Source organism: Parasteatoda tepidariorum, chromosome 7 (genome assembly GCF_982258835.1).
Source record: "Parasteatoda tepidariorum strain Cologne lab strain chromosome 7, Ptep-v5.0, whole genome shotgun sequence".
Lineage (NCBI taxonomy): Eukaryota > Metazoa > Arthropoda > Arachnida > Araneae > Theridiidae > Parasteatoda > Parasteatoda tepidariorum.
Window position 1 is genome coordinate 53,736,489 of NC_141761.1, and position 27,991 is coordinate 53,764,479.

Consider the following 27,991-nt stretch of genomic DNA (forward strand, 5'->3'; position numbering starts at 1 on the left):
ACAATCCAATTATTATAACAGTAACAGTTTTAATCTTTGCTGTATGTAAGAGGTAATATAATTGGTTAGATTCACTGTTTCATAAATGTAAATAGCAATTTCACTGATCACTTTGTTTAATATTTAAATATTTTTTCTATGAATTATCCATTGTATGTCAATCTCAGTACTTAACTTTTATGTCATTTTCTGAATTTCTGCCACAAATGTGGCAGAAAAGGGTTTCTGCCGTGCCAGTTTTAACCGGTTTCTACCAGTGGTTTTAACCACCACGGCAGAAACTTGCCAACCTTGTCAACAACCATCTCACTGATAGCTGCCAGTGATGCTTGACATTGGTGTTCCACTAGGAACTGTGTCTACTAGGAACCAGAACCAACAGTCTGTTGCAAGGTAGCATTTAATAAAACCTCTCTTTTTTTAACTAGCTTTGCAGTAAAATAAGAAATATTATTAAAAGCTAGCTAGATTGCCAAGAACAGGCAAACAGAAAATAATTTTTGATATTTATTTATTTTATAATAAAATATTTAATTATTAATAATAACAGACAATATTTTTACTATTTTACTATTAATTTACTATAAAATTTTTAAGAAGCAAAGTGTCAAACAAATATGTCACATTCACTTTCTTTGTATAACTGGTTTATTTTAATTCAATTATTATTAATTTAAGCAAAACAAATTATCTAAAATGTACAAAAAAAATTAAATATATCTATGCATTTGTTTTACAGGTTATGATTATTAATATAATATAAATAAAAATTTAACTTTCCTGTAAAATATTTTTACTAATAATACTGGATTAAAGTAAAATAAAGCATTCTCGCCCTTCAGCAGTTCATTGCAAGCCAGGTGGGTTATGGAGGTTAAGGCTCACAATTTCATGACTAACGCCATAATTGTGGCAATATGAACAGAACTGGCACAGGCTGCTTTTATTTCCCAGTCAAGCTGGTATTGGTTAAATTAAAACTTGGTAAGCTTCAAGCTGCCACTGGGGATTGAACACCAGTTCTTCACAAGGATAGTTCTTTACCTTAAATAGATACCTTTGAGCCGTCACGGCTCAATAATGCTAGTTTGAGTTATGTATTTTTAGCTCAAAAATGTATTTTTTAGCTATTAAATTTGCCTGTTTTATACCTTTTAAAATGATTTTAACTCATCTGTTTCACTTTATTAACTTAAACATTTTATTTCAGGAAGAGTATTTACTAAGCATAGGCAGAATTTTCCATAAATTGTCTTTGGAAGGATCAAAAATAACAGTCACACATTACAGACCTCGGTGAGTATGACTTATGCGATGTCTTTATCATTGCTAACAACTTAATATCAAGAAATAATTAGCATTGCTGAAATTTGTTTTCTGATCAAAATATGATTAATCGAAATTTCTAAATTTGTGATAGTCTGTAAGAGTGATTTGTTAAATTCATCTAATTATTGTAAGAGTCCATAAGAGTTATTAAAATCACTATTTTCATGCATAAACTGAAAATTTAAAAAAAGTTTTCCTGAGTTACCATAGGCGTCTGTGAAAGTATGGATCTAATTGACAAACAGAAAGATACTAAAATTCTAACTAGCAAGCGTAATATAATAACTTTGTAAATATAACTGCCAACTCTGAGGAATTTTTCTTTGCTGCAATGAAAGTTGTAAGTTAAGAAAATATAGTAACAAACCACAGATGAAACCAAAATTTTCCAATCATTAATAAATTAAGTTTTAAGAATTGAAAAATTGCCTCATCATTATTAATTTTCTATTATTTATTTTACAGAATGTATTAAAACTAGAATTCACTGTGACAATTTTAAACAATACGTATTTTTTTTTACTGATGCATATATTTAAAAATGCATGTGGTAAATATTTTCTTTTACATGCTTTGATAAATAGTTATTTCACAATTTTTGCACAAAAAAAAAATTTTTTTTTTTGGTTTTATGGAATAAATTAATTTGATTGTCTCTTGTTAAAATGCATCTTTTAATCTTACACCGTTACCTGCCATTTGTTTTATAAAAAACAAATTTAATTAGTTTTTGTCTACTTTATTTTAATATCTAATCCAACAAGATTTTTTTAAGTAACCATTTTCATAAATAAAATATAGTCTTTTGTTACCACTTAAATTTATTTGCACTGGTACGTAAGTGGAAAAAATAAGTTTATTTTTATTTTCACTTGATCTATTTTATACATTAAAGGTATATATAAATTTGAGTTACAGTTTCTTTTAAAAAAATTAAATATTTACCAAAAACTCAATTTTTTGCACTAATAAACACTGGTAAAAGTGAAATTATTAAAGCTTTAATATTGTTAATGTACCCATCAAATGTTACATTTGCATACGAATAGAGTTCCTACTGTAGTACTGAAGCGCGTTTGATTTGTTAGTTACCAAGGATTGGCCCTAAAGTAGATGTGACCAAGGTAATAATATTATACTAGATAATATAAAGAAGTTCATAATATAAAGAAGTTCACTAAGGTTGATATAACTATACAATTTTAATGATTTTGGAAAATAATTAACATTTATTTTAAAAAAAACTCTTTTCATTAATCTTTATTATTTTCCATGTTTTCTCTATATTTTTAACTTATTATTAATGTTAAGTATTTTCTGCTAGTATTTTCTGTGTACTTGCAGCTTATGAGCATTAAAAATAAAACTTATTAACTTTCTTTGTTTTTTTCTTTTTATCCCTTTTGTCTTTATTGTGTTATATATATATATATATATATATATATATATATATATATATATATATATATATATATATATATATATATATATATATATATATATATATATATATATATATATATATATATATAAAAATAAATATGCATATATATATATACATATATATATATATGTAATAGAGTAGAATAGAATATAAAATATTTACTTATTTCAAAAATCTATTAGTATTGTAATAAAAAGTTTAATTAAACGTTTTTCACTTTGATTTTTTTTAAAAATTATTTTATCTATATCTATAAAAATCATTATAAATAATATTTTAATTGTTTCATAAAAGAAAATAAGATAAATAAAATTTAAAGATGTAAGTGCATAAATATGAAGTTATAGTGATGTATATAATATAATTCAAGTTGCGGCCATTAATTTCCAAGACTTTTAAATTTAACTCTGGGAAATATTATGTGAATTGTATGCCCTTTTAATATGATTAAAAGTAACCGTCACCCTCCACAATATACTTCTGTAATTATCTGTAAAATTTATGAATTTTGAAGTCATCTTTTGAAGTTCCATTCTCTTTTGACTTGAAGGCTTTCATAATGTTTTTGACATCCAAAACCATGTTTCTTTGACATTTAAAAAAAAAAAAAATTTGAACAAGAAAGGTCTGCCAAAGATTTGTCTGAGGAGTAAAGTGAAAGAATCATTTTCACACACTCTGAAACCGAAGAATGTTTGAAGATTTTAAAAATAATCCCATGTTATAAAAGAAGAGCATTCCGAAACAGGACTTTAAAAGTTAAATAACTTTTACTGCTAATTACAGAAGTGTATTGATTCAGGTGTAGACCCGAATAATATACACAAACATGAAAGCGCTGTTCTTTGAAAATTTGTCTCTTTGCTGAAATTTTTTTTAAATTTTTAACTACAAAAATCCACCTCTGCAAAGAAAGTTTATCTTTTTCGAATTCCCAAGAAACAAAAAAATATTAATTTTTATGCTTTTTCCTACTGATGCAAATGCGATTTCTATTTACAGGATTTAAGATCAAGCATTGTCTTCCATATTTCCACGATTTTATATCAAATATTGCATTTTTTTGTATTTGCTGGCTTTAAAAATCACTATTATGATTCATGTTCAAGTGACTTAAAAATTATGCATCAGAATTCGTCTTCAGGCGATTTTAAAATCAAACATCGAAATTCGTATTCGCACAATATTAAAATCAAATATCAAGATTCATATTTGCATGATATTAAAATCATATATTGAGATTCATATTCCACAATTTAAATAAATAAATAACATCTCTTTCATCAATACTTTCATTAAATGAATAAATGCTTCCTACATATACTTTTTACTTATTCAAATTAGAGTGATTTTAATTAAATTATTTAAAAATTGTTTTTGCACTTAGCATTTTTGGATTTCTATTTTCAGCTTTATTGGTTATTTACCAAACTCATCCCTGTAGTATGAATCAATATAAAGTTCTATAAAAATTGAGCATTTTCAAAAAAATTCGTGATTTTCTAACAAATTGCATCAAAATATTGTGATGAAAATAGTTGCAAAAGTTAATGAATGTGTGCCAAAAGTCTGTTAAATGAGGTTTTGTATTCCCAGAAAGTTTTTTTATTTCATCTAAGTCCGGGCTGGTGGAGGTATTTCAAAACTAATTTATCTACTGGTGGTTCTGCATATATATGTGGTTGGGCATAAATAAAACTTCACTTTATTTTCTATCTTTAATTGCCTATTATGCAGGAAAAGCCATTAATTTTAATGTGTCTAAACATCCATCTATATAATAATAGGAGAGAGTAAAATAATAGATAAGAGACCCTTTATATCAGTTTTCTGAATCGAGGGAAGATAAGCTGGAACCATTTGCTTTGGACATTTGGAAAATACTTGTGCGCATTTCAGCTACAGTTATATTAAAAAAAGTGCAAACATTTGAAAGCAGTGAAAATGAAAATGTCAAAACACCCAGTGGATTAAATGGGCATGGATTTCACATAATATTTTCAGTAGTTGGATCAGTCTTGGAAATAAACAGCCCCATCCTATATAATGAGTTATGAATTTAGTTTATTTTTAAAGATTAAACAATCTGCATAAATGTATTTGTGTAATTCTATTATTAACTAGTTTCACTTTGTGGTTTCTGGGTGATTTTTTTTTGTTGCTTTATTTGTTACAAAGTATCTCATTATGTAACCAAATGTTTTTAAATTTAACTAAGCAATAGCAATTACATTTGTAAATCATTTTAGTTGAATTCAAAATGCATTATTCAAAGTGTTAAATTGGGAGTTTGCAATTAATCTATTATTTTTTTACCATTGCAGTCATCCTCACAGAGAAATAAAAATCCATTACTGTTACCGTTTTCATGCTCCAGATAGTGATACATATGGTGTGTCCTGGGTAGATTTTACTAGTGAAAGACTGGAAAATTATAACTGGAATTACTTAGATCATTATATCTGCAATCGAGGAGAAGGCGAATTTGAATTGAAAGAGGTTAATTTTTTATGTGATTTATTATCTTCAAAAATAATTTTAATTGAATTTAATCTATGCTCACTGCATAAAAGTAATAAAACTTTTTTTTTGAATTTGACTTCTATGAAGAATAAAAATTGATTAATTTGTGTTATGAAAAGTTTTGATTATATGTTATAAAAGTTTCTATAGTTTAAATTTTATTTCTAATGTCAATCTTAAAAAAGCTTCAAGTAGTTAAATTTTTTATACCATAAGATTTTGTGCTGATATTTTTATATGATTATAGTTGTGATCGTTTAAATGATTGTTGCTTTGTTTGACCCTCAAATGCCCAAACTGTACTTATAGTTGCCACCTGATTATAAACTTTTCATTCTTTCTATATAAAGTATTTTTAATAATTTGAAATTTGTTTGTAATAAGTTTGCTTTGCTGGGTACAAAATATTGACTTAATTCTCAAAAACGTTTCTGATTTCTGACATAGTATTTTTTACAAAGCAATTTGCACTTATATTGGGTGTTTATAATTAAAATTATCAATGTAGAAACTGTTATGGTTGACATAGTTTAAAGGAAATTAGTATATAGTGTAATATTCCTTTATGAATAAATGTGGTTGGTTCTCATGAATAACTATCACTTATATGAACACTTTTTTATTTAAACATGTATAAAAATAATATGAAATGAATGGTAAGTTATTGACATGATTTTATCTGACTTCACAAGTCAGTTCCGAGAACGATTCTCTCTTATTTTAATCAATTACTTTATGGAGGTGAGTGTGCGAAGCGCCCTCTGGCGAAGATGTCCGCACACTACATATAGAATTATATGTACCATGGGAGAAAGATCTACAGTAAAAGAAAATTGATTCACATTTTACCCACTAGGTGAGAAAAGAATGTAATAAAGGAAAAAATAATCGCAATTGAAGAGACATAACTTTATTTAATTATTGCATATATTCAACCAACATTTCATTTTAGTCCAAAATGTGTTATAGCGTGTTCCTGTTACCTGTTGTACTTGCTTTGTACTTGCTTTGATTCAGTTTCATTTGAATCCAGTTTCTCCTCCATCACAATGACTTTTATGATCAACTTTTTCAGTTCTTTCTTCTGTAATGACATGGTGTAGAATGATTTTATGGCAGTGATTGTGTGGCGTAACTACCACTATAAATATTAAATACCAATTCACTAGTATATAAGACATGTTAACTTGATTCTATCATGAGGTACCTTTTGATAGATGAAGGTTGACATAGTCCATTTATAATTTCCTTCAATTGCTCAATCTTTGAAAGTTTCTTAATTGTATTAAAATTTTTTCTTAAAAATGAAAAGTGTTATCTACCAGCCAAATTTTTAATTGCACATTTCTCTTTTTCATGATTAATATAACATTTATACCAAATTCATCAATATTTGTCTCTCAGAATCAATACTATGTTGTTCTAAACTCAGTAGCTTTTATTATATAGTTATGCTTCCGTGTATATAGTTTTGAGCTTTATAAAGTTACTATGATTATTGAATTATTCTGTATAAAAATTTTCATTAATTATTTTAGTCTTTAAAGTACTGGAGGTTAAGGATGTTACTACTACCAGCTGGTCAACCTGAAACAAAAAAAATCATCGAAGGACACGAGCGCTGTGACTTATATAAAAAATTTTCTGAAGAAGAAAAACTTATACAGCGGAAAAATGTTTTAAACTTGCTAGAAGTGATGAATAAAATTCGTAAAATACCCTCGAGAAAACCAAAGCTAAAGGTACTGCTAAGTTTTTACATTATAGTATAGTTGTAACATTTTAACTTGTGAGTTTTTTAAAACTTTTATTCAATAGATACGCCAGTTCTTTAAACACCCCTTGTAAAGTTTGCTCTCTGAAATAAAAAAATAATATAGTGTGAAGAAACTAAAAATTATTACCCATATATTTTCGTAAAAAAATTATGTTAAAGCTAACTTTTCAGTTTTTCACAAATTACTATCTTTCACCATTATATCAACAGCAACATTATATTTTGTTTTCCTTTCAAAATTATATTTTGTTTAATAAAAATTAGAAGAGAATTCTTAAGCAGCTTTGTTTTTAAAATTATTTGCTTAAAAAGTGTCTGCTTTTTTTCTCATTAATTAATATCGAATTGAATTACTTTCTATATATTTCAAGTAAGATAGTTTTCCTATAGTATAGATGTATTTCATATCTATATATACTATAGATGTAAGTATTGATATATTTCAAGTATATGTAAGTTGTTATACAGTGCACAAAATAAAAGCAGAACTTCTCAAATTTTATTGAAATGAACAGATTTTCTCATACAAGGGTGCAGTTGTAATGGTTCTTGGGAATGATTTGAAAAAATATACATAATTTGTGTGAAAATATTTTAAGTTACAAAATCAAATACGAAAGCATATTTTCTCAGAATAAATATACCTTTTGGATTCTTGACCCTGAGTCAATGATAGATAGTCACAATCTGAGAAATTTGGCCCCTTTAATTTGATCAAGAGAAATTGCATCCTTTAATGTTAATTTTACCTATGTTATGTTATCTATGTTAATGTTATCTATTTAAAATTGCTAATATAGTAAACGTCTCGGCAACATTTCCTTAGTTGGAGTAAATTAAGCAAAGGTATACTTAATTGTTAAAAAATTTTACATTCTTATAAATTATATTGTTTTATATTTTTTTTAGGCATTCATTAAATTTTTGATTAGGATCTTTTAGTCGTAACTATTAGCAGTAATAATTTTAAAAAATGGAGCATATATGTTGATTTATAATGTGAGTCATGCTATTTGAAAATTCTAATTCACAAAACAATTTACTTAATAGTTTTGAAAATGCTGTATTTATCCACTTTTTCTGGAGAAGGGTATATCTTTTTTCTTTGGTTCTTAGATAGAACATAAATGTTCAAATTTTTTCTTGGTAATGCTTGAAAGATTTTATGCATTCCTCACTGTTTAAATCTGTGTCTCATACTAGTTATTTTGACACTCTGTGTAATGATAGGTAGGCAGAGCAGCTCCATATTTCCTATGGATCATAGAATAACATTGTATGATTAAAAGACTGCATGAAAATTTAGGTACAAAACTAAATTTCTGCAATCAAATCCCACCACTGACAATTACATATTTCACAACAGGAATATTATGTAAAACTTACCAGCTATTATTATGGGCTACATTAAGTTGCTAAAGTACTCTAATTGCACAGTAGCTCACTCTATACAAATCAGTTATTTTTAAACTGACAAACTATCTTAAAATAGAAACACTTTCTTCTCGGTCTTAACAACCAACAGCCCTGACCTTTTATAGTGCTCTCAAAGATCAATGAGTAATTGCTTTTTGCCAGTCAAGCTTTCTTTACATAATGGTCATGTTACTTGGGGAACAAAGTAACCCCAGTTGATGATAGTTTAGTTATGATAGTGGACATTGCTTTTTTGAAATCATTAATTTTACCTACTAATTAATTTTATTTTTATATTTAAGACTTTTATTCATTTTTTAAAAAGAAAAAAGGAACTTCAGTTGCTGCTAGAAAAAAATTAATTAATTATTAAATATCATGTATTATATGAAATTACACTAGAACTTATCCAAACCTCTTTCATTCGGATATATCTGTTTCCAAAAGACATTTCAATTCCAAAAGAAATTTTTTACACTTGCTTTTTTTTCTAATCTACCTTCTTAATTCTTTTTTTCCCTCCTTAATATGCTATCATAATTTCAGACTCATAAGATTATTATTTTTATTAATTGTTTCCAATGTCGTAAGTATTGTATTATGTAAAAAAATAATTTGTAATAATTGTTTATTTTTCATTTTATTTTATAATAGTAAAAAAATATAATTCGTTTTTAAATTTTTTTTCTTTTATTTGTGCACTGTAACTCCCATTATAAATATTAATCACAATCTAAGCAAAGTCAGGATAAGAAATTCTACAACTGCATCAGGAGGAGGTAAAAAGGAGTTTGACCCTGAAATGAATGAGGAGAAGCTATTTGAACGACATATCTATATATTAGGTTTTCAAAATGGAAAACACTTTTTGAATGACTACATAATGTCATTTTCTATGAGTAACAAATAAACATTTTGTTAGTTAAAGATGACTGTTTTGATTTCCTAAAAATATTTGAAACTTTTCCTTCTTTCATTCGAAAGAAGGAAAACTAGTTTGATTTCCTTCAACTATTAAATTTTTATTAAAACTAGTTTGTTTAACCATCATGCTTCATTAATTTTGCAGTTTTTTTTCTTTTAAGAAGATTAAAAAGCAATCTTACTTTTAAAATCTGAATATTTTGATATATTGAATTAAGTCTGTCCCAGTTACTGTTGGTAATTGAGTACTACTGAATTTAATATCCTGAATCGACTCTTTTAATACATTTATCACAATTAAGGAATTTTAAAATAAATTAAAAAAATTAAAATGAAAGGAAAATTAAATATCTTTCTATGTATTAGTTTGTGTTACATTTTAAATATGAAATCTGTAAATAATGTTTTGTGATTTTTTAATAAATGGTTTTTTAACTGTATGTAATAATCTTATTTTAATTTTAGAACTGTAATTTAATTTTATATATTTTTTATTTGTTAATTTATTGCTGTATTTTTGTTAATTGTTATGTGATTTTTATTATTGATATTTTTTATTTGAAATATTGAATTTTTGTGTTCTATATTTATGTATTAACTTTGTAAAATTCAACCCTCCATTACTGTTGAATGTTACTCTGCGACCTGTATAGTACTTATCAAAACCTATTTCTACTCCTTTTGCACAAATTTAAATCTTTGCATGTTACATTTTGTATTTTCTGCTTTTTTTTGTATTTTGTCTCTTGTTATGAAACATTTTACACATCTTTTTATTTTAGCTGTCCTCTCACTGAAATCTTAATTATTTTTTAGTTGAGTGCTAATTTGTTTACTTTATAAATCAGATATTTTTGTTTGGAAAGAATTTTAGTAATATGCCATTTTCCTCATTTTTTAAGAACTAATTATCTTCAAAAGTTTTAAATTTGCCTAAATTTCATATGAAAATGTAAAATTAAGAAATTTTTAATTTATTATTTAAGTTCAAATTTGAAAATTTTTTCATTCTATGTTTTTTTCGTTTTTTTCTTCACAAATATAATTTTTAATGCTGTGCTATACTCTAAAAGAGTTTTTTACTTGTACAAATCATTAAGAAATTTACATATAATTTTTAAATTACAAATTATACTTCAATATGTCAACATATATACAGTCATACCAACCTTAATTGCATATCTGGTAATGAAATTTCCCATTTCTGTGTATGAAAATAGAAAAAAATGTTTTTTTTTTTTTTTTTTTTAAATTTAAAAAAATGTTTTACTAGTTAGAATAGAATTTCGGTTTTTCAGTTTAGATCAAAATACTGCATATAGTCACTTCAATACGGACTTCTTATCTATTTGCTGCTCCGAACAAGTTTCAAGGGGTAGTTTGAGAATTCATCAAGTCAAAGGGGATTAACCCCTCTTTTACACACTTCACTCACCCGCCATTTTAAACATGGGAAAGTAAGAAATAGAGAAATGTTAAGTTAATAATGTCAACAGTATTTCTTTGACGCCCAATGGCTGAGTGGTAGCGCTTCACGCTCCCGTGCCATAAGTCCTGGGTTCAATCCTCGGGTCGGGCAAGGTTGACTCAGCCTTTCAACCCTTCAGTGGGTCGATAAATGAGTACCAAGCATGCTTGGGAACTAAACACTGGGGGTTCCGCGTTCGTCTGACCACCTGACCGGAACATCTGCTCCTGCACCCCAGAGCCCAAGGTCAAGAAAACTGAGCTGGGCACCGTAGGCCTTGGCCCTCTATGGGTTGTCCTTCCACTGAGTTAGAGAGAGAGAGTATTTCTTTGGAATGAAGTAAATAGAATTATATTTTTTAGCATTGATTGATTTTAATATAATTTTAAATGTCATTTATATTTTATGATCTTAACTGTAACAGCACTAAGTATAATTGTTTATTCGTCATTAAAATGACTTTATTCCCTCAAAGCACCATGTCAAAGTAAAATTTCATAAAACATAGCAATTAAGATTGACTAATGCACTCCCCATTTATTTGAATACAGTGAGCCGGAACAAATGGTAATTGTTTAAGAGGGCAGACTGTATATGCATAATCTAAACTTTCTTCTTTTTTCTTTTTATAAGTTTCATGAGAGGACAGCTTTTGTTTTTTATAAGAATTGTTAATATATTTATTTATTTAATCAAAATGAGCACCTTTCCCTGTGATTTTTAGCTGGCACACTTGCTTCCTCCTCGTCGATCAAGTGTTGGCCAAGCTAGCCTCACGACGTCTGGAGCTTCTTCATTTCGAGAAAGGTTAGCCAGTAACCAAGTGCATGATCGTCCTAGAATGCGTAGCAATTCTGCTAGAGGAGGAGCTCGAGTTGACCTAGTATTGCCATCCGGTCGTGTTTCTCCTGCTACAGAAGTAGATGGAAGGGTACTGTGACTTTTTAAATTTGCATCACTAGTCTCCATGTTGCATTGCATGGATAGATTAGAATTGCATAGCATAGAATAAAATTACGTTGCATAAAATTCAGGGAAAATTACATTTTTTTTTACATAAAAAAATTCTTTATCATTTTCTATTGTTTTCCTTTTTGCAGCATTTTTTGCCCCTTCTCAAATATTTTGTTTCTCAACTGAACAAATTTTCTTCTTAACATTGTAGACACTTATTTATGTACAAAACACATCCATTTAAGTTATTTAGCTTGACGTTTCTTAGTATGTGTTTGTCTTTTTTTATATATTAAGAGAATATTTTCTAACTTTGAATTTCTATTGCTGCCTTCAAATATATATTATGCATATAAGGAAAACGTTAAAATGTTATTTAAACTTTTCCTTACTCATTATTTATTACTTTAGAAATGCCTAATAAAGGCTTTTTTATACTGTATTATATGTTTATCTAAATTATCAAAAAATAAATTTTAGTTATTAAAATTATTATTCAGATTTTATTATTCCATTTGAATTACTATGTAATTCTTAGTTGCTTCACTTTTAACATTTTCATTTTATGTTCATTCAATAATTTTCTGAAATCAATATATTTTTACGTTTTAACAGTAGCTTTGTTTTATTGTGTCACTTAATTTCACCCAAACTTTTTTGTATTATTTGTTTTAAATGTGCCCTTGTCTATTTCGTGTTTTAATTAGTCATTTTTCTAACCCTTGCAACCATCAGCTGCTCTTTATTTGTGAATTTTTATGCTCTCATACCTTCTAGACCTTATATCTGTTTGTGTTTTTATGTTGAATGTTATGTTCTTCGTAGCATTATATATTTTTTTAATTGAAAAATCAAGCATATTTCTAATTAAGGTATTAATGATAAATTTCTCATAAACCATCTTAACTTACTCTTATTTACCAGATTTATTTCTCAGTGAGATATAGTAAATAATTTTGTATTGATTCAATTTTTGAAATTTATGAAAACTGGGGAAATGCTTTGTTCTTATGTTGAATAGTATATTCTTAGTTGGGTTACTGTTGTTTTTTTTAACTTAAAAATTTTCAACTAAAATTTATAAATTATACCTCTCATTTGTTAGTTACTATTTTCTGAAGCAAAAATTGGAACTAAAAATTTTGTCAAGACCCTTTAGCTTTCAGTTTTTAATTCTGGAATTTACAAAGGGTAAAGTTTTTCATAATTTAAATTTTTTTTAAAACTTAGATTATCTCATTGCTTATAACTTTTGTAGAAGTAGAAAGACTTATTTCGCATTAGAGCTATCATTGGGTTTATAAACAAGAAAGTTCTTTACTTATGAGTAAGATTCAAACTCTAGTAAAATATTCTTCCTTTTTTTCAGTTGACTTTTCAAATGCAATCTTCCACATTGACTTTCTGCTAAACATTTATATACATGGTGTTAACATATTATCATCCAAATAATTGCTAAAAATGCAAAAACAACTAAGGTACACCCAAAAGTTTTTAAAACTAATGTTATTATAAGTTTGAGTTTTTATGTAGTTTTTTTGTTTGTTTGTTTGTTAATATTCAACTTCTTGTATTTAGATTACAATCTCAAAATCGGAAAAAGCATTAACAAGTTCCTTATCTGCGGACAATCCAGTTGACTTGTAAGATAACTATCATTTCTTTTATACTTACAAATAAAAGTTCTGCTAAGCTTCACTTTATTAACAACGTTATAATTTGATTTTAGCTTTCCGGTTGATTGCAAAAGATTAAATGAAAACTCGCCTGAAATTGATATCATACAAGCAATGAAACACCCCCAGTAAGTAAATCTACTTATTGTAAACTTGCATTAACTATTTTAATAGATTTTGTTGTTTCAAATTAAAATTATACTTTAGTATTAGTAGAAATTTTTTTGTATTTGAAATTAATGTACTCATACATGTGATTTAATTCTTTTACTTGTGAGGTGATTTTTGTCTTTTCTAGATCAAATTTTTAATATCTTAACACACATTTTTCAATGATATTCTGTATTTTTTTCTTCAGTGTATCAATTTTATGAGATATTTCTTACAATTTTTAAGCTTTGTTTTGCTAAACATGCCTTACAATGTGGGAAAAACTTAAATAAAAAAAATATTCAGGATTTTTATTAACCATAAATATGTCGCAGTTAGGTATGGAACAACATGTGCTGTGGGTAAAATAAAAAAAGCAAACACCTTTATAACTTTTGTTCTAATGATTAGATTTTCACTTAGATCTTTTAAGGACCTTAACCTTAAATATGCTAATATAGTTGTGCAGACAATATTTTAAGACCTGAAATCAGCCAAAAAATATACTTTCTCTGAAGAAACATACCTTTTTTTAATTTTTGGAGTTTTAATGACCAAATTTCTTGGATTCTGGCTGCTTGCTATCTTATGAGTGTCAGGAATCTGAATCCATCAAAAAAAAATCTTTATTTAAAGGTATGCTTATTCAAAAATAGTACAGATATTTCTCTTCTTATTAGTCATAATTACACTAAATTAATCACATTATTATTACTTATTTTTTTTTAAAAATTTAAATGAGTAATATAGAGAAAAAAAGTGCAACTTTTCTAATTCTTGAGTAATGATGATGTTTGTCTTCATCTTGGCACTACAGCCCAGAGCAGACCAATGAGTTTTTTCTATCAGATGCATGTTTTTTCCAATGAGTCATTATTAATGTTTTTAAATTTTTCTCAACATTATCAAGCCATCTGAGTGGAAGTCTTCCCTGCTTCCTGATACCACCTAGCTTGCTCAAAGTTAACAGCTTTGTGTAGTTGTTATTTCCTGAACTAAATAAATATCCAATTTACCTTATTTTGTTCTATTTGATCACTTTTTTGCCTGGTTGCTTATATCTATTATGAAACATAAATTATAAATTCATAACAGTAAAATTAATAAGTAATTTTAAAAGTTAATTTTATGATGGAACAAATTCAGGTATAAAAAACAAAAAGGAATATAATGTGTCTATTACAAGATTGACCAAACTGCTGAGCATTTGATAACTAACAATCTAATATTGCAAGATCATTGCTTAACTATAATTTTACCGGCCAAGGGCAGGTACTTTTCTTTAATCAAAATCAACTTCTACTCTAACAGGTATCTTCTAGAGCTGTTCAATTTTTTATGAAATTCCAAAGATACCTGATGGCCGAAAATATTAAAACAGTTTAAATTTATTTATTTATTACAACTTTATTTTGGTATTTGTTTGTTTTAAAGTAAATTCTTTTCAGGGATGGATTGAATTTTATTGCTAAAGCTGGATGGTCAAATTTTACATTTATTAGCTTTGAAGCTGTAACATGGTTGATAGAACATGTTGAGGGTATCCAGTTAGAACAACAAGCAATAACAATGCTACAGGTTAGTTATAATTTTGTTTTTAACAAGAAAATTATAAAGAGGCAGGTAAGTAGTGAGAAAATTTTTGGGGGAATATGTCTTGTTATCTTTCATATATCTGCCTATTATTTGTTTTAAATAGCATAATAAATAAGTAAAATTTTTTTCTTGTAGAGTTTTCTAGATAAGTACTTAATTTCTCATATTTCAAGAACTACTATACAAGATTTCGTTCATGGCTTCTTTTTGTATTACATAGTAGTACCAGAAGATGATGAAAAATATGAGAGTAAGTATTCATTCTGATTCATTATAAAATATGCTGATAATATAGTTATGAAATCAAATAATTTTACCATTTAAAATGTTACATTTTGCACAAAAAATGTTTATTCCTGAAACATAACAGGATGCTAATTATAGATATACTTTTTAATATATGTTTATTGATGTATGTTCTAAATTGTTATTCTATAAAAACTATTATGAATGTTAACTGTTTCAGAAGTTTTAATGATTACATTTGAAAAAAAAAAAAAAGATTGTTTGCTTTGTAGTAAGAAAAAAGAAATTTTGGGGTGGTGGAATGATAACATTACATAAATATGGTACTGACTAATCACAAAATCATCACAAACGTTACAAGTTAGCATAATAATGAAGAATTTTTTGTCTTTAAAGCATCCCCATAAATTTAGTCTTTCAGGCTATTTTATGATTAATCATACTGCTGAATATATGGTGAAACGGTGGACTTTTTATTATAATCATTATTGTTTGTGAGTTCCTTTTCTAAAAAAGAATGTTTTTAAGAAATTAAAGAGACCTTTTGAAAAAAAAACTGCAATGAAGGTTCGTCTTAAACGTAGAGGAAAGGATAAATAAGACATAAAATTGTGTAATTTTATTTTAACTTTTGATTGCCTTAAAATTTATTTGAACCTATAAAGCTTGTAATATTAAACTATGATCTGTATAACAAATGTACTGCCATTTTAAAATTTAAAAAATATTAGTTATTTTCAGTTAATGGGATACCCGCAAGTGACATGTGGGTCTCTCGATGCTGATTGGTTGTTGAAACATAGAATTTGTTTACGTTAGCAACTGTTCTTTACATTCTATTTCGAGTAAGCCAAGCCTGTCAATTATCAATTCACTTAAGTGACACATTCTATATTCTTACACAGAGATTCTTTTACAAAAATTTCAATTCTTTCACTAAATATTTCTTACTTAACACAAAGACAGACATGGAGCTATGTAAAGTATTAATAAACTAATTATGCATCACAGTTGCCATGTACGCAAAACAAAAATATAGCACGGTTATAATAAAATATATAAATAATAAATCTAAGTTAAGTATAAGACATACACAAGAAAGAATTATTTTTCAACAAATTGATGTGTAATACAATGCTGTATCTAATAAACTTCATGTTAATTAACATTCTAACTTATGTGGAGAAACTTAGCTCAACTTAAACACACCATTTTGCTTAAAAGCGATCAGCTGGTGCTGTCATCATAGGTCACATGTGTAGGTATCCGTGATCTTCTTCTTGAAGTGAATAATGCAATAGGAACTAAAAAGAGATTATTGAACAAACAAATAGATTCTGCTTTTTTTAGAATTGCCAGTAAAAAAAATTTTTTTTCAATAAATAAATAAAATGTAAATGATGTTTTGAAAAATTTAATTTCTTATTTTTAAAAGTTGTCTGTTTACTTGTTTGATTTGTGTTTGCATTTTTGTATCATTTTCAAGACTATGATCTAAATGAGTACAGTGAAGATGCTGCCCTTTATTTATTGCAAAGAGAATGGATGGAGGTTGAGTTCAGACCTGCATTTTCTGCAGCAGCTGAAAATGAAAATTACAACTTTCCTTCTGATGAAGATATCTGGAGCACTCCTTACCTGCCTAATTCTAGTAGTTATTTTTGAATATTTCTTAACAGAAATTTGCCTTTTTCTTTTCTTTTATTATTTTTAAAGTGAGGAAATTTAGGCTAGTGTGAACAACTACAATGATTCTGTTATTTATCTCTCAAAATTTCTCTGTAACTTTTGATCAATTACCAAAGTTGTGTTACAGTTTTTTATGTGATTCATTGTGTGACAAACAAGAAAACTTAACAAAATATGAGGAAAAAATCATTCTTATTTACCTTTTAGTAGCCACTTTAAACTATTTTTATTGTTAATGTTATGCTATCAATGAATACTCTTATTCCATATTTGCTATTCATTTTTGATTTCTAATTGTCTTTTTAAAAAACGAAGAAAAAAAATGACTACTGGACTGTAAGGGGGGAGGGAAAAAAATAGTTGTAGGGCTATTCTAAATATGACAATGTTAAGCTCTCTGTGATTTAAAGAGGTTATTTATTACAACAACACTTATTTGGACAGTTAATGACAAAATCAGATTAAATTTGTAAAATATATAATCTATTTATCCTTTTTTTTTTCAATTTTAAATTTGATTAATTCTGTAAAGTTTATTATTTACTTATAATTATTTTTGTGTCTTACACAATCTTTTTTTTTTTTTCATACTTAAGATTTTTATTTCCTATGGTCCTAATAATTAAATTAAGAAAATACTAACAATAAATTAAAAAGTAGATTGAATACTCAATTTAATAACTTGCCCATACTATCTCTATGCCATGTGTCTAGTGCATATTAAATCAATTACAAAAAGATAATTACCAAAGTTAAATTTCAATTTTAAAAATAATATATAAGTTATATTAAAAATGAGGACTAGTAAACCTATTTGGCAAATTTATTAAAATTATACACACTATCCCTCTTTCCCCTGATGTTTAGAAGTAATGGGAGTTCTGTTAATGGTATTAATTATTTCGCTTTCTTTGAACACTTTTCACTTAATAAAGCTAGCTGCATTAAGTTGATTCATGTTTATAATAAATTATCTAAAATCTAATAATAATAAATGTTACATTAGTTTAAAAAATTTATTACTCATATATTGCGTGATGTACTTTTTATTATATTTACCTACGCGCAAAAATATAGTCGAAATTTTGTAAAAGATGTATAATTTTATGTAAGTAATTAATGAAAAGGTTTTTTCCATAATCTTTTTGTAGTAAATCAACCTCTGATCCATCACCGCTTTTTGCAGATAATTAGGAATTTATTTTTATTTTAAATAAAATGTTGCCAAATCAATGAACATTTTCTTTTATCAAGAATAATTAGTTTAATCTATGAGTTTTTAAGTTTAATGCTTTGACCCATTGTAATGATTCAGATAATTTCGTTTCAAATTGAATTTTTTTTTTTTAAGAATTCTTAATTTAAAAAATTTAGAATTTCTATCAAAAATCTTGTATTTCTTTTGCATACCCCCACTTAACGTTCCATTTTCCATATACCTTCATTTGGATATCCAGGATGCAAAGCGTTTTTAAAAAGAGCTTAAAGGTGCTTATTTTCGATTTTCGTTTTTTAAAAGCCCTTAAAGGTGCTTTTTTCCATGGGTGCTTTTAAAAAGTGCTTAATTTTCCCTTTTTCGAAATGTGATATTTTTCTTTACCATGTTGATTTTCGCCATAAATTATGCAAAAAGAAATTGTCCTATTCAACGTTTTCACAATTAATTCAACCCTAATCTATTTCGGCGTAAAGCCAGTCTGTAGTGTATGAAAGCAGCATTTGTTTAACCTATTTGATGAAATACTTGCGGGTCCGCACTTGCTTATACTGAGCTGGATTCGGTGTTAAGGATTTTTAACTCTCATGTGCAACCTTGCTGCATTTTGCAAGAGATTCTCAATTTCAGACTTCATTTTCCACCCTCTGTAAATAGAATCAAAAAATCTCATTTTCCGCCCTCTGTAATAGAATCGAAAAATCTCTCAAATTTTTGCTGATTACAGGGAATTGTCAATTTTTTCTCTCAATTAGTGATAGAAATTTTCATTTCTCTTGTTAATTTCATCGTTTGTAACGTGCCATCGTCTTCGTCACTGTAAATAAAACTGGATAAAACCATCAATTGTCAAAAACTTGCCGACCCTGTCTAATTATGATATTTTTCAAAGTGCTTAAAAGGTGCCTATTTTTTGTTGAAAAATTTGGCTACCTGTTTTAGACATCCTAGAAAAATATATTGAATGTAAAAAGTGAGATATTTTAAAAGCTATAAAATAGCCAAGTTGAAACATATAGTTAGTTTATAATGAGTGAATAAGATAGAAAAATTTATTTGTATTTTAAAAGATAATAATATCAATAATAATTAAGTACGTTTATTTTTATTACCTAATTATCTTATTAATTTTCTAGAACTAAGCCTCAAATGTTCCAATATACAAATTGATCAAGGTACTAAAAGTGGAAGACAAGAATGGGGTCAGTTACGTTACCAGAATATGTACAGGCCTTATGAAGCTTTTGAATTAGTAGTTGAATGGATGGTTGCTACAGGCAATAAAGCTGCTGAAATGGTAAAGCTGACATTGCTTTATGCTTTATTTTTTAGTTTTTTTTTACATAATTTGAAAAGTATTTTTTATTTTAATTACTTGAAGGAATGATTGAAATTTTACAGTTTGTTATTTTTCACTTAATTTGAATTTTTTATTTCCAGTTAAGTTTTAGTGTAAGAGTTGCAGTTAACAAATATTATGATCTTCAGAATATTTTATGTTCTGTTTATTATTTTTTCAATTGCATTGTTAAATTGACAAATTGTCTGATTCAATCATATTACAACTAAATTTTGATCATTAATCTCTATCTTTTTATTAAATCTTGCAATTGTGCTCATATATTTGATCAGAATAATATAAGCAAAAATATTAGAAAAACTATTTTTGTTGGCTTTGATTAGAGCATGAATATTGAAAAAATATTTATGGTTATATAAAGAAATAGTTAACTTTTTCAATGTCGTAATTTTAATGTTTGGGGGAACTATGTGAAAAAAATATGGATTTCAAAGATATTGAAAATGGATTTTAGAAATATTAAAAAATTGATTTAGAAAGTTTCATGTTGACATAACCTTAAAACTTGTGACAATTATGCATAACACGAAATTTTTTTATTTAATAAAGAAATTAATAGAATAAAAAAAAACAGCTTTATTCGAATAATGGTAAACTTTGTTTTTTTTTTATTTAAAAATATCTCAATAAAAATTTTAAAAAAATGCAAAAGAGAAAAAAAGAAAATTCAAATAAAAAATAATTTTTGTATTCAGCCTATTTAAAAGTAACAAATTTGAAGAAAGTAATATTTTATTGCAATTTTATTTCATGCGTCACTTCAGTTTATTTAGCTTTTATATTTTTATTTATTGTAGAAGATTTTAGTCCAGTTTTAATTTTAAAGCCTTTAATTTGTTTTGTTATTGAAGCTAATTGAAATTGGAGAAATAATACATTTTTACATACTTTTAAAAACTATGTTATTTCTTATTTATAAAGGAGAACATATTTTGAATTTTAAATGTTTTCACACTTAGACTTCTAATTACTCTAGGTTCAAAGCTGGGCTAGGAAATCGACTCAGTTTGGTTTGCAGCTGGTACCGATTCCCAGTGATCCCTTTGCTTTACCCTTTTCTGATGATTCTGATCCTTTAAGAGGACCCATATTCATACCATTAGATTTAAGTTGTTTTATTGACACATCTGTTCAAGCTCTTGATGGTGAGTATGATATTTTATACGAGCAATTTCCATTGTTTAATAATTTGTGAGAAAATAATTTCCATGCTTTTAGCTTTTGAAAGATATCTTTACTTAGATTACTGAAAAGCAGTTTTGAGTATTTTTCTTAAATACCAGTTTGTTTACCCTTTTATGTGTGTCATGAGAGACATGCCTTAGGTCATATTTTGTTTCTTGTTTAAAATTATTGTCAATCCTTTTTTTTATTTATAAACCTTTTATTTACTATATTGTTGAAAAATAACTAATTTGTGTCCTCATTAGTAATGATAAAAAAAATTCATGCAGTTCCATTCTCAGAGTTGCATTAAAAACAAATATTTCACATATTAATACCAGGAGCAAAATAGATTAATAGTTTTTTAAACCTGTTCATAAATTTCATTTTTGTAAAAGCAATTTTAAAAAAAAAATGCATAAAATTTGGTTGTTATGCAAACACATTTAAAGTTTTGGAAAGAATACATCCTTTTAAAGTACAAAAAACATTTTTAGAAACGATCAAAAACCTGAAAATTGCGAGTTTTGACCTAAATGGACAGCTGATTTTCCTTTTTAAACGAGTACTTAAAATTAATTTTATTTCACAATATTAAACTTCATAAGAAATCATTATTGTAAATTATAAGCAATCATAAATTGGTGAATTACCTATTATAAAATGCAAAATTGAATGAATTGATACTTCGATATCTTTTACATTATCTGGAAAGAGAATTACCTTTCTGCTGAAATTATCAATATACTGTAATTGAATAATATTCATGAAACGAATATTTCTTTTGAGGTATTTTCTAAATTTGTCTATTGAATAAAATTTTCTTATTATCATTTAAAAATTTTGTTTTTCGTGCTGATTTTATATTATATCCAAGTATAAAAAGTCTTGAGTTATGATCCAATTCACAAGTATCAATGTTTTACATTCTGTAACAGAGGTTTATAGGATTTACATAAAAATAGAAATGAACGATCTACGTATCAAATTTTAAGATACAACCAAAATTTTAGGTAAGAGAAAGTATAAAATTACTTTTGAGTCAAAGAATTATGTAATTGAATAAGTACATGTTTGTTTAATAAGCATTTATTTTTAAATTACAGAATTTAAATTTTGTGTATTTGAATTTCATTTCATTCTAATTTTGACTCCTATTCCTGTATTTTTTATTATATATTCTTATATTTTTCATGTATTTCCAATTCATATATTTTTGTCTTTAATTAATACTTCTTTTATTTTCATGTTTTTTTATATTTTTAGGCCCTTTTTCAACTTCAGTTTTTTTTTATTTCAGAGGAAGGTTTATTAAAATTACAAGAAAAAATTTTATGCAAATTTGGTTTCATTCCTTACCGGAACCCCACCAATCCTGCTAATCCATCTTCCTCTCCTCCTAGATACGTACATGTCAGTGGTAGCATGTTTGTTATGCTACCGATTCGGCGTAGAGAATGTAAAAAAAGCAATGGCAAAAACCTATTACGGGTAAGTTGAAACAAACTTAAGTATCACAAAAATTTGCGTAGGTAATTTTGCAATTGTAAAAAGGAAAATTGTACCTTTTCCACTAAATATTTAGACATATTGTTATCAAGAACATTCCTATTATTGCAGAATTATTTCTAAACTTTTTAGGTTTTTTAAATTTTCTTAAAAAAACTAAGTTTAAATATGTTTAAGTAGTTTATTTTAAGTGACATTTGTTTTCTCAACACTTTCACTATCAACATTTATGAATGTTGCACTGATACATTATATGAAAAAAAGAAGAATTATGTTTTTTTGCAGGGCTTGCCAAAACTCTAGCTTTTAAGAAGAAACTTAACTCACATTTGTTTAAAAAATTAATTTTACCATCGAAAATTTTTTTTCATTTAAATTTTGCGTGTATACTTATATACACTAAATATAGGAAAAAGATATAGTATATGCTAAAAACAATTATCGCTTTGTTATTACAAAAAATGTTAATAAAACAATAAAAATTAATTTTCCCTACATAAATTTTTATATATAAAATTTTAGCGCTTATAATATAAAATGTTTAACTCTTATTTTCTAAAAATTTCAAATATACAATTTAAAATTCTAATGAGCATATAGAAATTCTCATTAAATTAGAGACAATTCAGTTTTTTTTTCCAAAGTTTTATTGAAATTAATCATCTTAAGGTTAGAAAATATAGCAAATTTTTAATACTTCATTGCATACCCTTTTGCTTTTATGAATCTGAAGGAGCTCTGCTTTTGTAAAATGCTTTCTGCCCCAACTGTCCTTAGGAAGAATTCCCAAAGGTATTCTATTAGATTCAGGTCAGGTGATTGACTTGGCGAATTCAGAAATTTATCCTTAGCTGTAAACCAAATGGTCACAATTTTGGAGGTGTGATTAGGATCATTACCTTGTTGTGAACTTAAATGTTTTTATTAATATACTGAAATGTATTTATTAATATACTATACGTGAAATGTTTTTAAAAACATATTAATCCAAAGTCCCATAGATGTGTGTAAGGAAGCTACACCATTATGATGGAAAGCTTCCCAAACCATTTCCATGTTTCACTGTTGATAGTTGGTACCTGGGATCCATTCTGGTGCCTTTTGGACAATGAATAAAATGTCAATTATTACTTCCAAACAATTTGAGTTCATCACTCCAAAAGACATTCTTCCTATCTTAAGTTGTCCATGCTTTTCACTCTTTTACAAAATTCAATTAAATTATCCTATTCTTTGTCCCGATGAGCCGACTTAGATAAAATGAAAAACTTTCTGTGAATGCAAAATCTAAATTAAAAAACTTTCTGCACGCATTGATTAACTCTTGTAACTAGTTTCAATCCTCATTTTAGCGAAATTCGTTTGAAAATAACAGATGTTTTAAATACTGTTTAATTTTTATAGAACTCTATAGTGTTTCATTCCACAGGAATGAGTTTGGTAAAAAACAAAAACTGAAAATAGAAATCTGAAATAATTGAAAAAAATACTTGAAATTTGAACAAGCAAAAATACATGTATATGTAACAAGCATTTCTTCACAGAATGTTATCAACGTTTTAATAAAAATATGTGAGATTTCATTTCTTTTTTAAATTGTGGGAATATGAATCTCATTGTGTGACTTATAAATCACGGGAATACGAATCAGGATATTTAATTTAAAAAATCGCGTGAATATGATTACCTTTTGAATTCGAAAATACAAACTTTTTTTGGAGAGAAGGATTTTTTTTTAGTAATATTAAAAAAATTTCTGCTATGGTGACAAATTTACCGCGAACGGCGTTCGCATATTTATATACATGTCTGCGGTTGAAAGGTTTTTTACAGGATCCTGTGCATACAATCCATTTCATTCCAATGACATCGACATCTTATGGTGTGTTTACTCACTGTGAGTCCATGTTTGTTGGCCCTCTCCTAGCATATTTGATTAAAGCTCTTGTTTGAGTAAACAATCTTTAGAGTAACATGTCTTAATGTTACCTTTTTCTTAAGTCTCCTAATCTTAGAAGATTATGCATGATTTTTCCATTCTTTCACTTCTTTGCTATATGGCCAACAGTTAATTTTAGAATTCCATATTTGGTGGCGATAGCTGAATACGAAACTTTTTAATCAGTTTCTTTAATAATCAGGGTGCATAGCATTTTAAAAAAGTGCTTAAAGGTGATTATGTTCGATTTTAAAAGCCCTTAAAAGTGCTTTTTTCATTGGGTGTTTTTAAAAAGTGCTTAATTTTCATTTTTTCAAAATGATATATTTCTTCTTTACCATGTTGATTTTCGCCACGAATTATGCAAAAAGTGTGGTTTTCTCATTGTTCTATTCAACTTTTCGCAATTCATTCAACCACAATCTATTTCAGTGTACCATCGGTCCGTATCATATGAAAGTGCCAATTATTTTACTTTTCACTTTCGCAAATGGTTGTGACCATTTAATTTTAAAAAATTGTCTTTTAATGGTTTAGTAAAAAGAAAACATAATCAATTTATAAAAACTTAATTCAGTTGTATTAATAAAAACTATATATATTGTTATAAAGTTATCTTTTTTATATATAATTTAAAACGTGTGTATAGATTTGTATGTGTGCATATAATTGTAATCCTTTAGTATTTCTTCCATTGTGGTTAAATGTGTTTTAAAGTTTATTTTCATCATCGAATTAGTTATTAAAATTTTAATTGCTCCAACTTATTGTTCAGATGGTTGAAATCCAAAAATATACCCTTATAACTTGTGTCATTCTTTCCCCAATTTTTTAATTTTGCGCTTCAGTTTATTGTTTTTTTATTAATTTATAATACAAATAAATTACAATACTCAGCGGCAAAAGTTTTCCTTTCGGAAGGGTATTACTACCCGTACCTATTAAATACTATGTCTTACAATATTTTTATTTTAAAATTTAATTGTCACAGAGTAAGAGTGCTAGAATTAAGTCATATTATTAATTTGCAAAACTTAATACCAAATAATTATAATCTTCTAGGTCAATAAGCATTCTATCACTTAATTTTAAATGTTGTGCTTTGCGAGTACTAGTTTTTGAAATTGGTAGTATTAAAAGCAACTGTACCTTCCGAAATTAAGAATTTAGGTTTTTATACTTTTGTTTGAATAATTCATGTTAAAATTAAAATTTTTTTTAAATAAATCAATCAGATATAAGGTTAATTAAGAATGTTTTTATTAAATATTTTTCAGGGTATAGACTTACATCAGATAAGTAGTCCACATGATGAATATATTACCCGTCATTTTAGTGGAGTGCAAAATAGAAGACTTTCTGCTATGAATGCAGAACATGATTCTAAGGTAGCCAGATTAGTTTTTTTACAAATATATTAATTCTATGTTAGCCATTTTAAATTCCCATCTGTCGCCAACAGCCCATTATGTAGCTCTAGTGCGACGTAAATAAAGTACCTACCTTAAATTCCCATCAAGTATCAAATTATTATGGAGAAATACTCTAATAGAATATAACTTTAATTTGATAAATTTTCTAGAAAAATATTTTGTTGAATAAATTTTAAGTCATGTTATTCAGACTAATGGCAGTATATGTTATTACATATCTTCTGATGAAATTTGGTGGTATATTAATATGTAATGTATAATAACTTTATATTTTTCTAGTAAATCAGATTTTTTTTTTGCTTAAGTTAAATTGAATAATGCAATATCATATTCATTATCTCATTTACAATTCTTTTACTTAACGAATTTTTCTTCACTAAGTAACTCTTACAGAATACCTATGTTTCGAAATAATAACTTTTTTTTTAATAATCTGAATATTTCTTTATTGCTGCTACAGCTCTTACAATTTTTTATGATTTTCTCAAAGATTCTAATGATCATGATAATGTAATCCACTTTCATAAGTGTCATGTATTCAGTACAGTGTAGTCGCTTCTGATTTTTGTGATTTTGAATTTTATAACTTTTATAAAAACTGAGAATTTTTATTATTTTCATTCAGTTAATATTACTTTTTTATCATTTTTAAATAAAATCTTTCAAATTTAGGTAGTTCATGCAATAATTTAAATTTAATTTGAAAAATATTTTTTATAATCTGTGTTTAATTTTAAATAAAATAATCTAAGTTACTGTCAATTAAGTGCATAATGGTGTCATTATTCTTTGATATTTAACCAGTGGATAAAAAAAAAAATCTCTCAAAATTTCTATCATTCTTTAAGTGGTATAAAACTTTATTTTTACTCTTCATCAAAGTTTACAAATTAAGATTAATTTCTTATGTAATTATTACAAATTAATTTTTTAAAATTATATCAATTGAAATAAATAAGTTATAATATGTATTTATGTTTGCTAATTTTCATATAATATCTAAATTAAGAACAGTACTTTAGTCTTAAAATATGCTGTTTTGAAATGTATCTAAATTGAAATGTACCTCTTTCCATAGCCATTAAATACTATAAAACTTACCAAATGTATTATATTTAATATTATAATATTAATTACTTATAATATTTAATGTTCTAAGCAAACATTCATTTAAATATAGCAGCATACTAAAATACTAATGTCTTTTAGCATTTTAAAATTTAATTATAACAGAGCAATCGTATTGGCTAGAATTCAATTATGTTTTAAATTCTTAAAACTTAATTCTCAACAATTATTATTTTCTGGCAAAAAGAAAAAACAATACTGTATTGCTTTATTTTGCTATGTGAGTAGTAGATTTTGATGTTGCAGTATTTAAAAAAAAACTCTTCTTCATCTAATTTTCGTCTTTCTGTTTGAATATTTTAATTACTTTACTTTTATGACTCTCAGTCATATAATATTGTTCTTTTTTAAATAAAAAATATAAAATTTCTGAAATTGATTTTAATGAAATTTCAATTGAATTGAATGAATAATTTCAGAGCTTAGACTTACATCAGATTAGTAGTCCACATGATGAATACATTACCCGTCATTTTAGTGGAGTGAAAAATAAAAGACATTCTGCAATGAATGCTGAAACGGATACTAAGGTAACTCTATTAATTTTACAAAGATATTTATATGCACATTCTAAGTTCTTATTTTGTAACAAATTACTGAAAATGAAGTCAAAGTGCTTAATAAAATATAATCCGCAAGTGGTGGCTAAAATGAATTATCTTAATAAGTAATCCTGCATATTTTTCTATCAAATCAAATTTTGATTGAAATGGTGCAATATCATATGACATGTCCAAATAATATAATATGAATTTTGGATCTGATTCTTTAATCTTTCTTCATTGTGTAACGAATTCTTGATAGCTTATGTCTTGATAGGAGTAGTTTTTTTATAATCTGAATAAATACATTTAATACCCCGAAAAGTCCTTGAATTCTGCAATAAGATCCTTGAAAAGTTTTTGATTTTTTTGGGAGTAATTTTCTCTGAATAGTAGTAAAATGTACAAAAGAAAAGAAACTTCAACCGAAACGATTGTAATTTTGATTACTCTCACTACTTTTGCCATTTTTTTTTTTTTTTTTTTTTTTTTTTGCTGAAGAATAATT

At 26.3% G+C, this 27,991-nt stretch overlaps 1 protein-coding gene across 4 annotated transcripts in view; it reads left to right on the top strand.

The window, feature by feature from the left end:
* The window catches only part of Iml1 (GATOR complex protein Iml1), a 60,191-nt gene that overhangs the window by 27,074 nt on the left and 5,126 nt on the right, over positions 1–27,991 (top strand). For 2 of the 4 annotated variants that reach the window (XM_043043847.3, XM_043043849.3), the window contains 14 exons: positions 1,211–1,296; positions 5,098–5,272; positions 6,835–7,038; positions 11,606–11,812; positions 13,414–13,478; positions 13,565–13,639; positions 15,110–15,239; positions 15,393–15,507; positions 16,990–17,154; positions 19,545–19,705; positions 20,745–20,913; positions 22,233–22,423; positions 25,658–25,768; positions 27,361–27,471. In XM_043043847.3, coding sequence (XP_042899781.1) covers positions 1,211–1,296; positions 5,098–5,272; positions 6,835–7,038; positions 11,606–11,812; positions 13,414–13,478; positions 13,565–13,639; positions 15,110–15,239; positions 15,393–15,507; positions 16,990–17,154; positions 19,545–19,705; positions 20,745–20,913; positions 22,233–22,423; positions 25,658–25,768; positions 27,361–27,471 — 1,965 coding nt within the window. The remainder of the gene's footprint in view (positions 1–1,210; positions 1,297–5,097; positions 5,273–6,834; positions 7,039–11,605; positions 11,813–13,413; positions 13,479–13,564; positions 13,640–15,109; positions 15,240–15,392; positions 15,508–16,989; positions 17,155–19,544; positions 19,706–20,744; positions 20,914–22,232; positions 22,424–25,657; positions 25,769–27,360; positions 27,472–27,991) is intronic. The other 2 variants (XM_087167856.1, XM_043043848.3) reach the window with 2 other exon arrangements.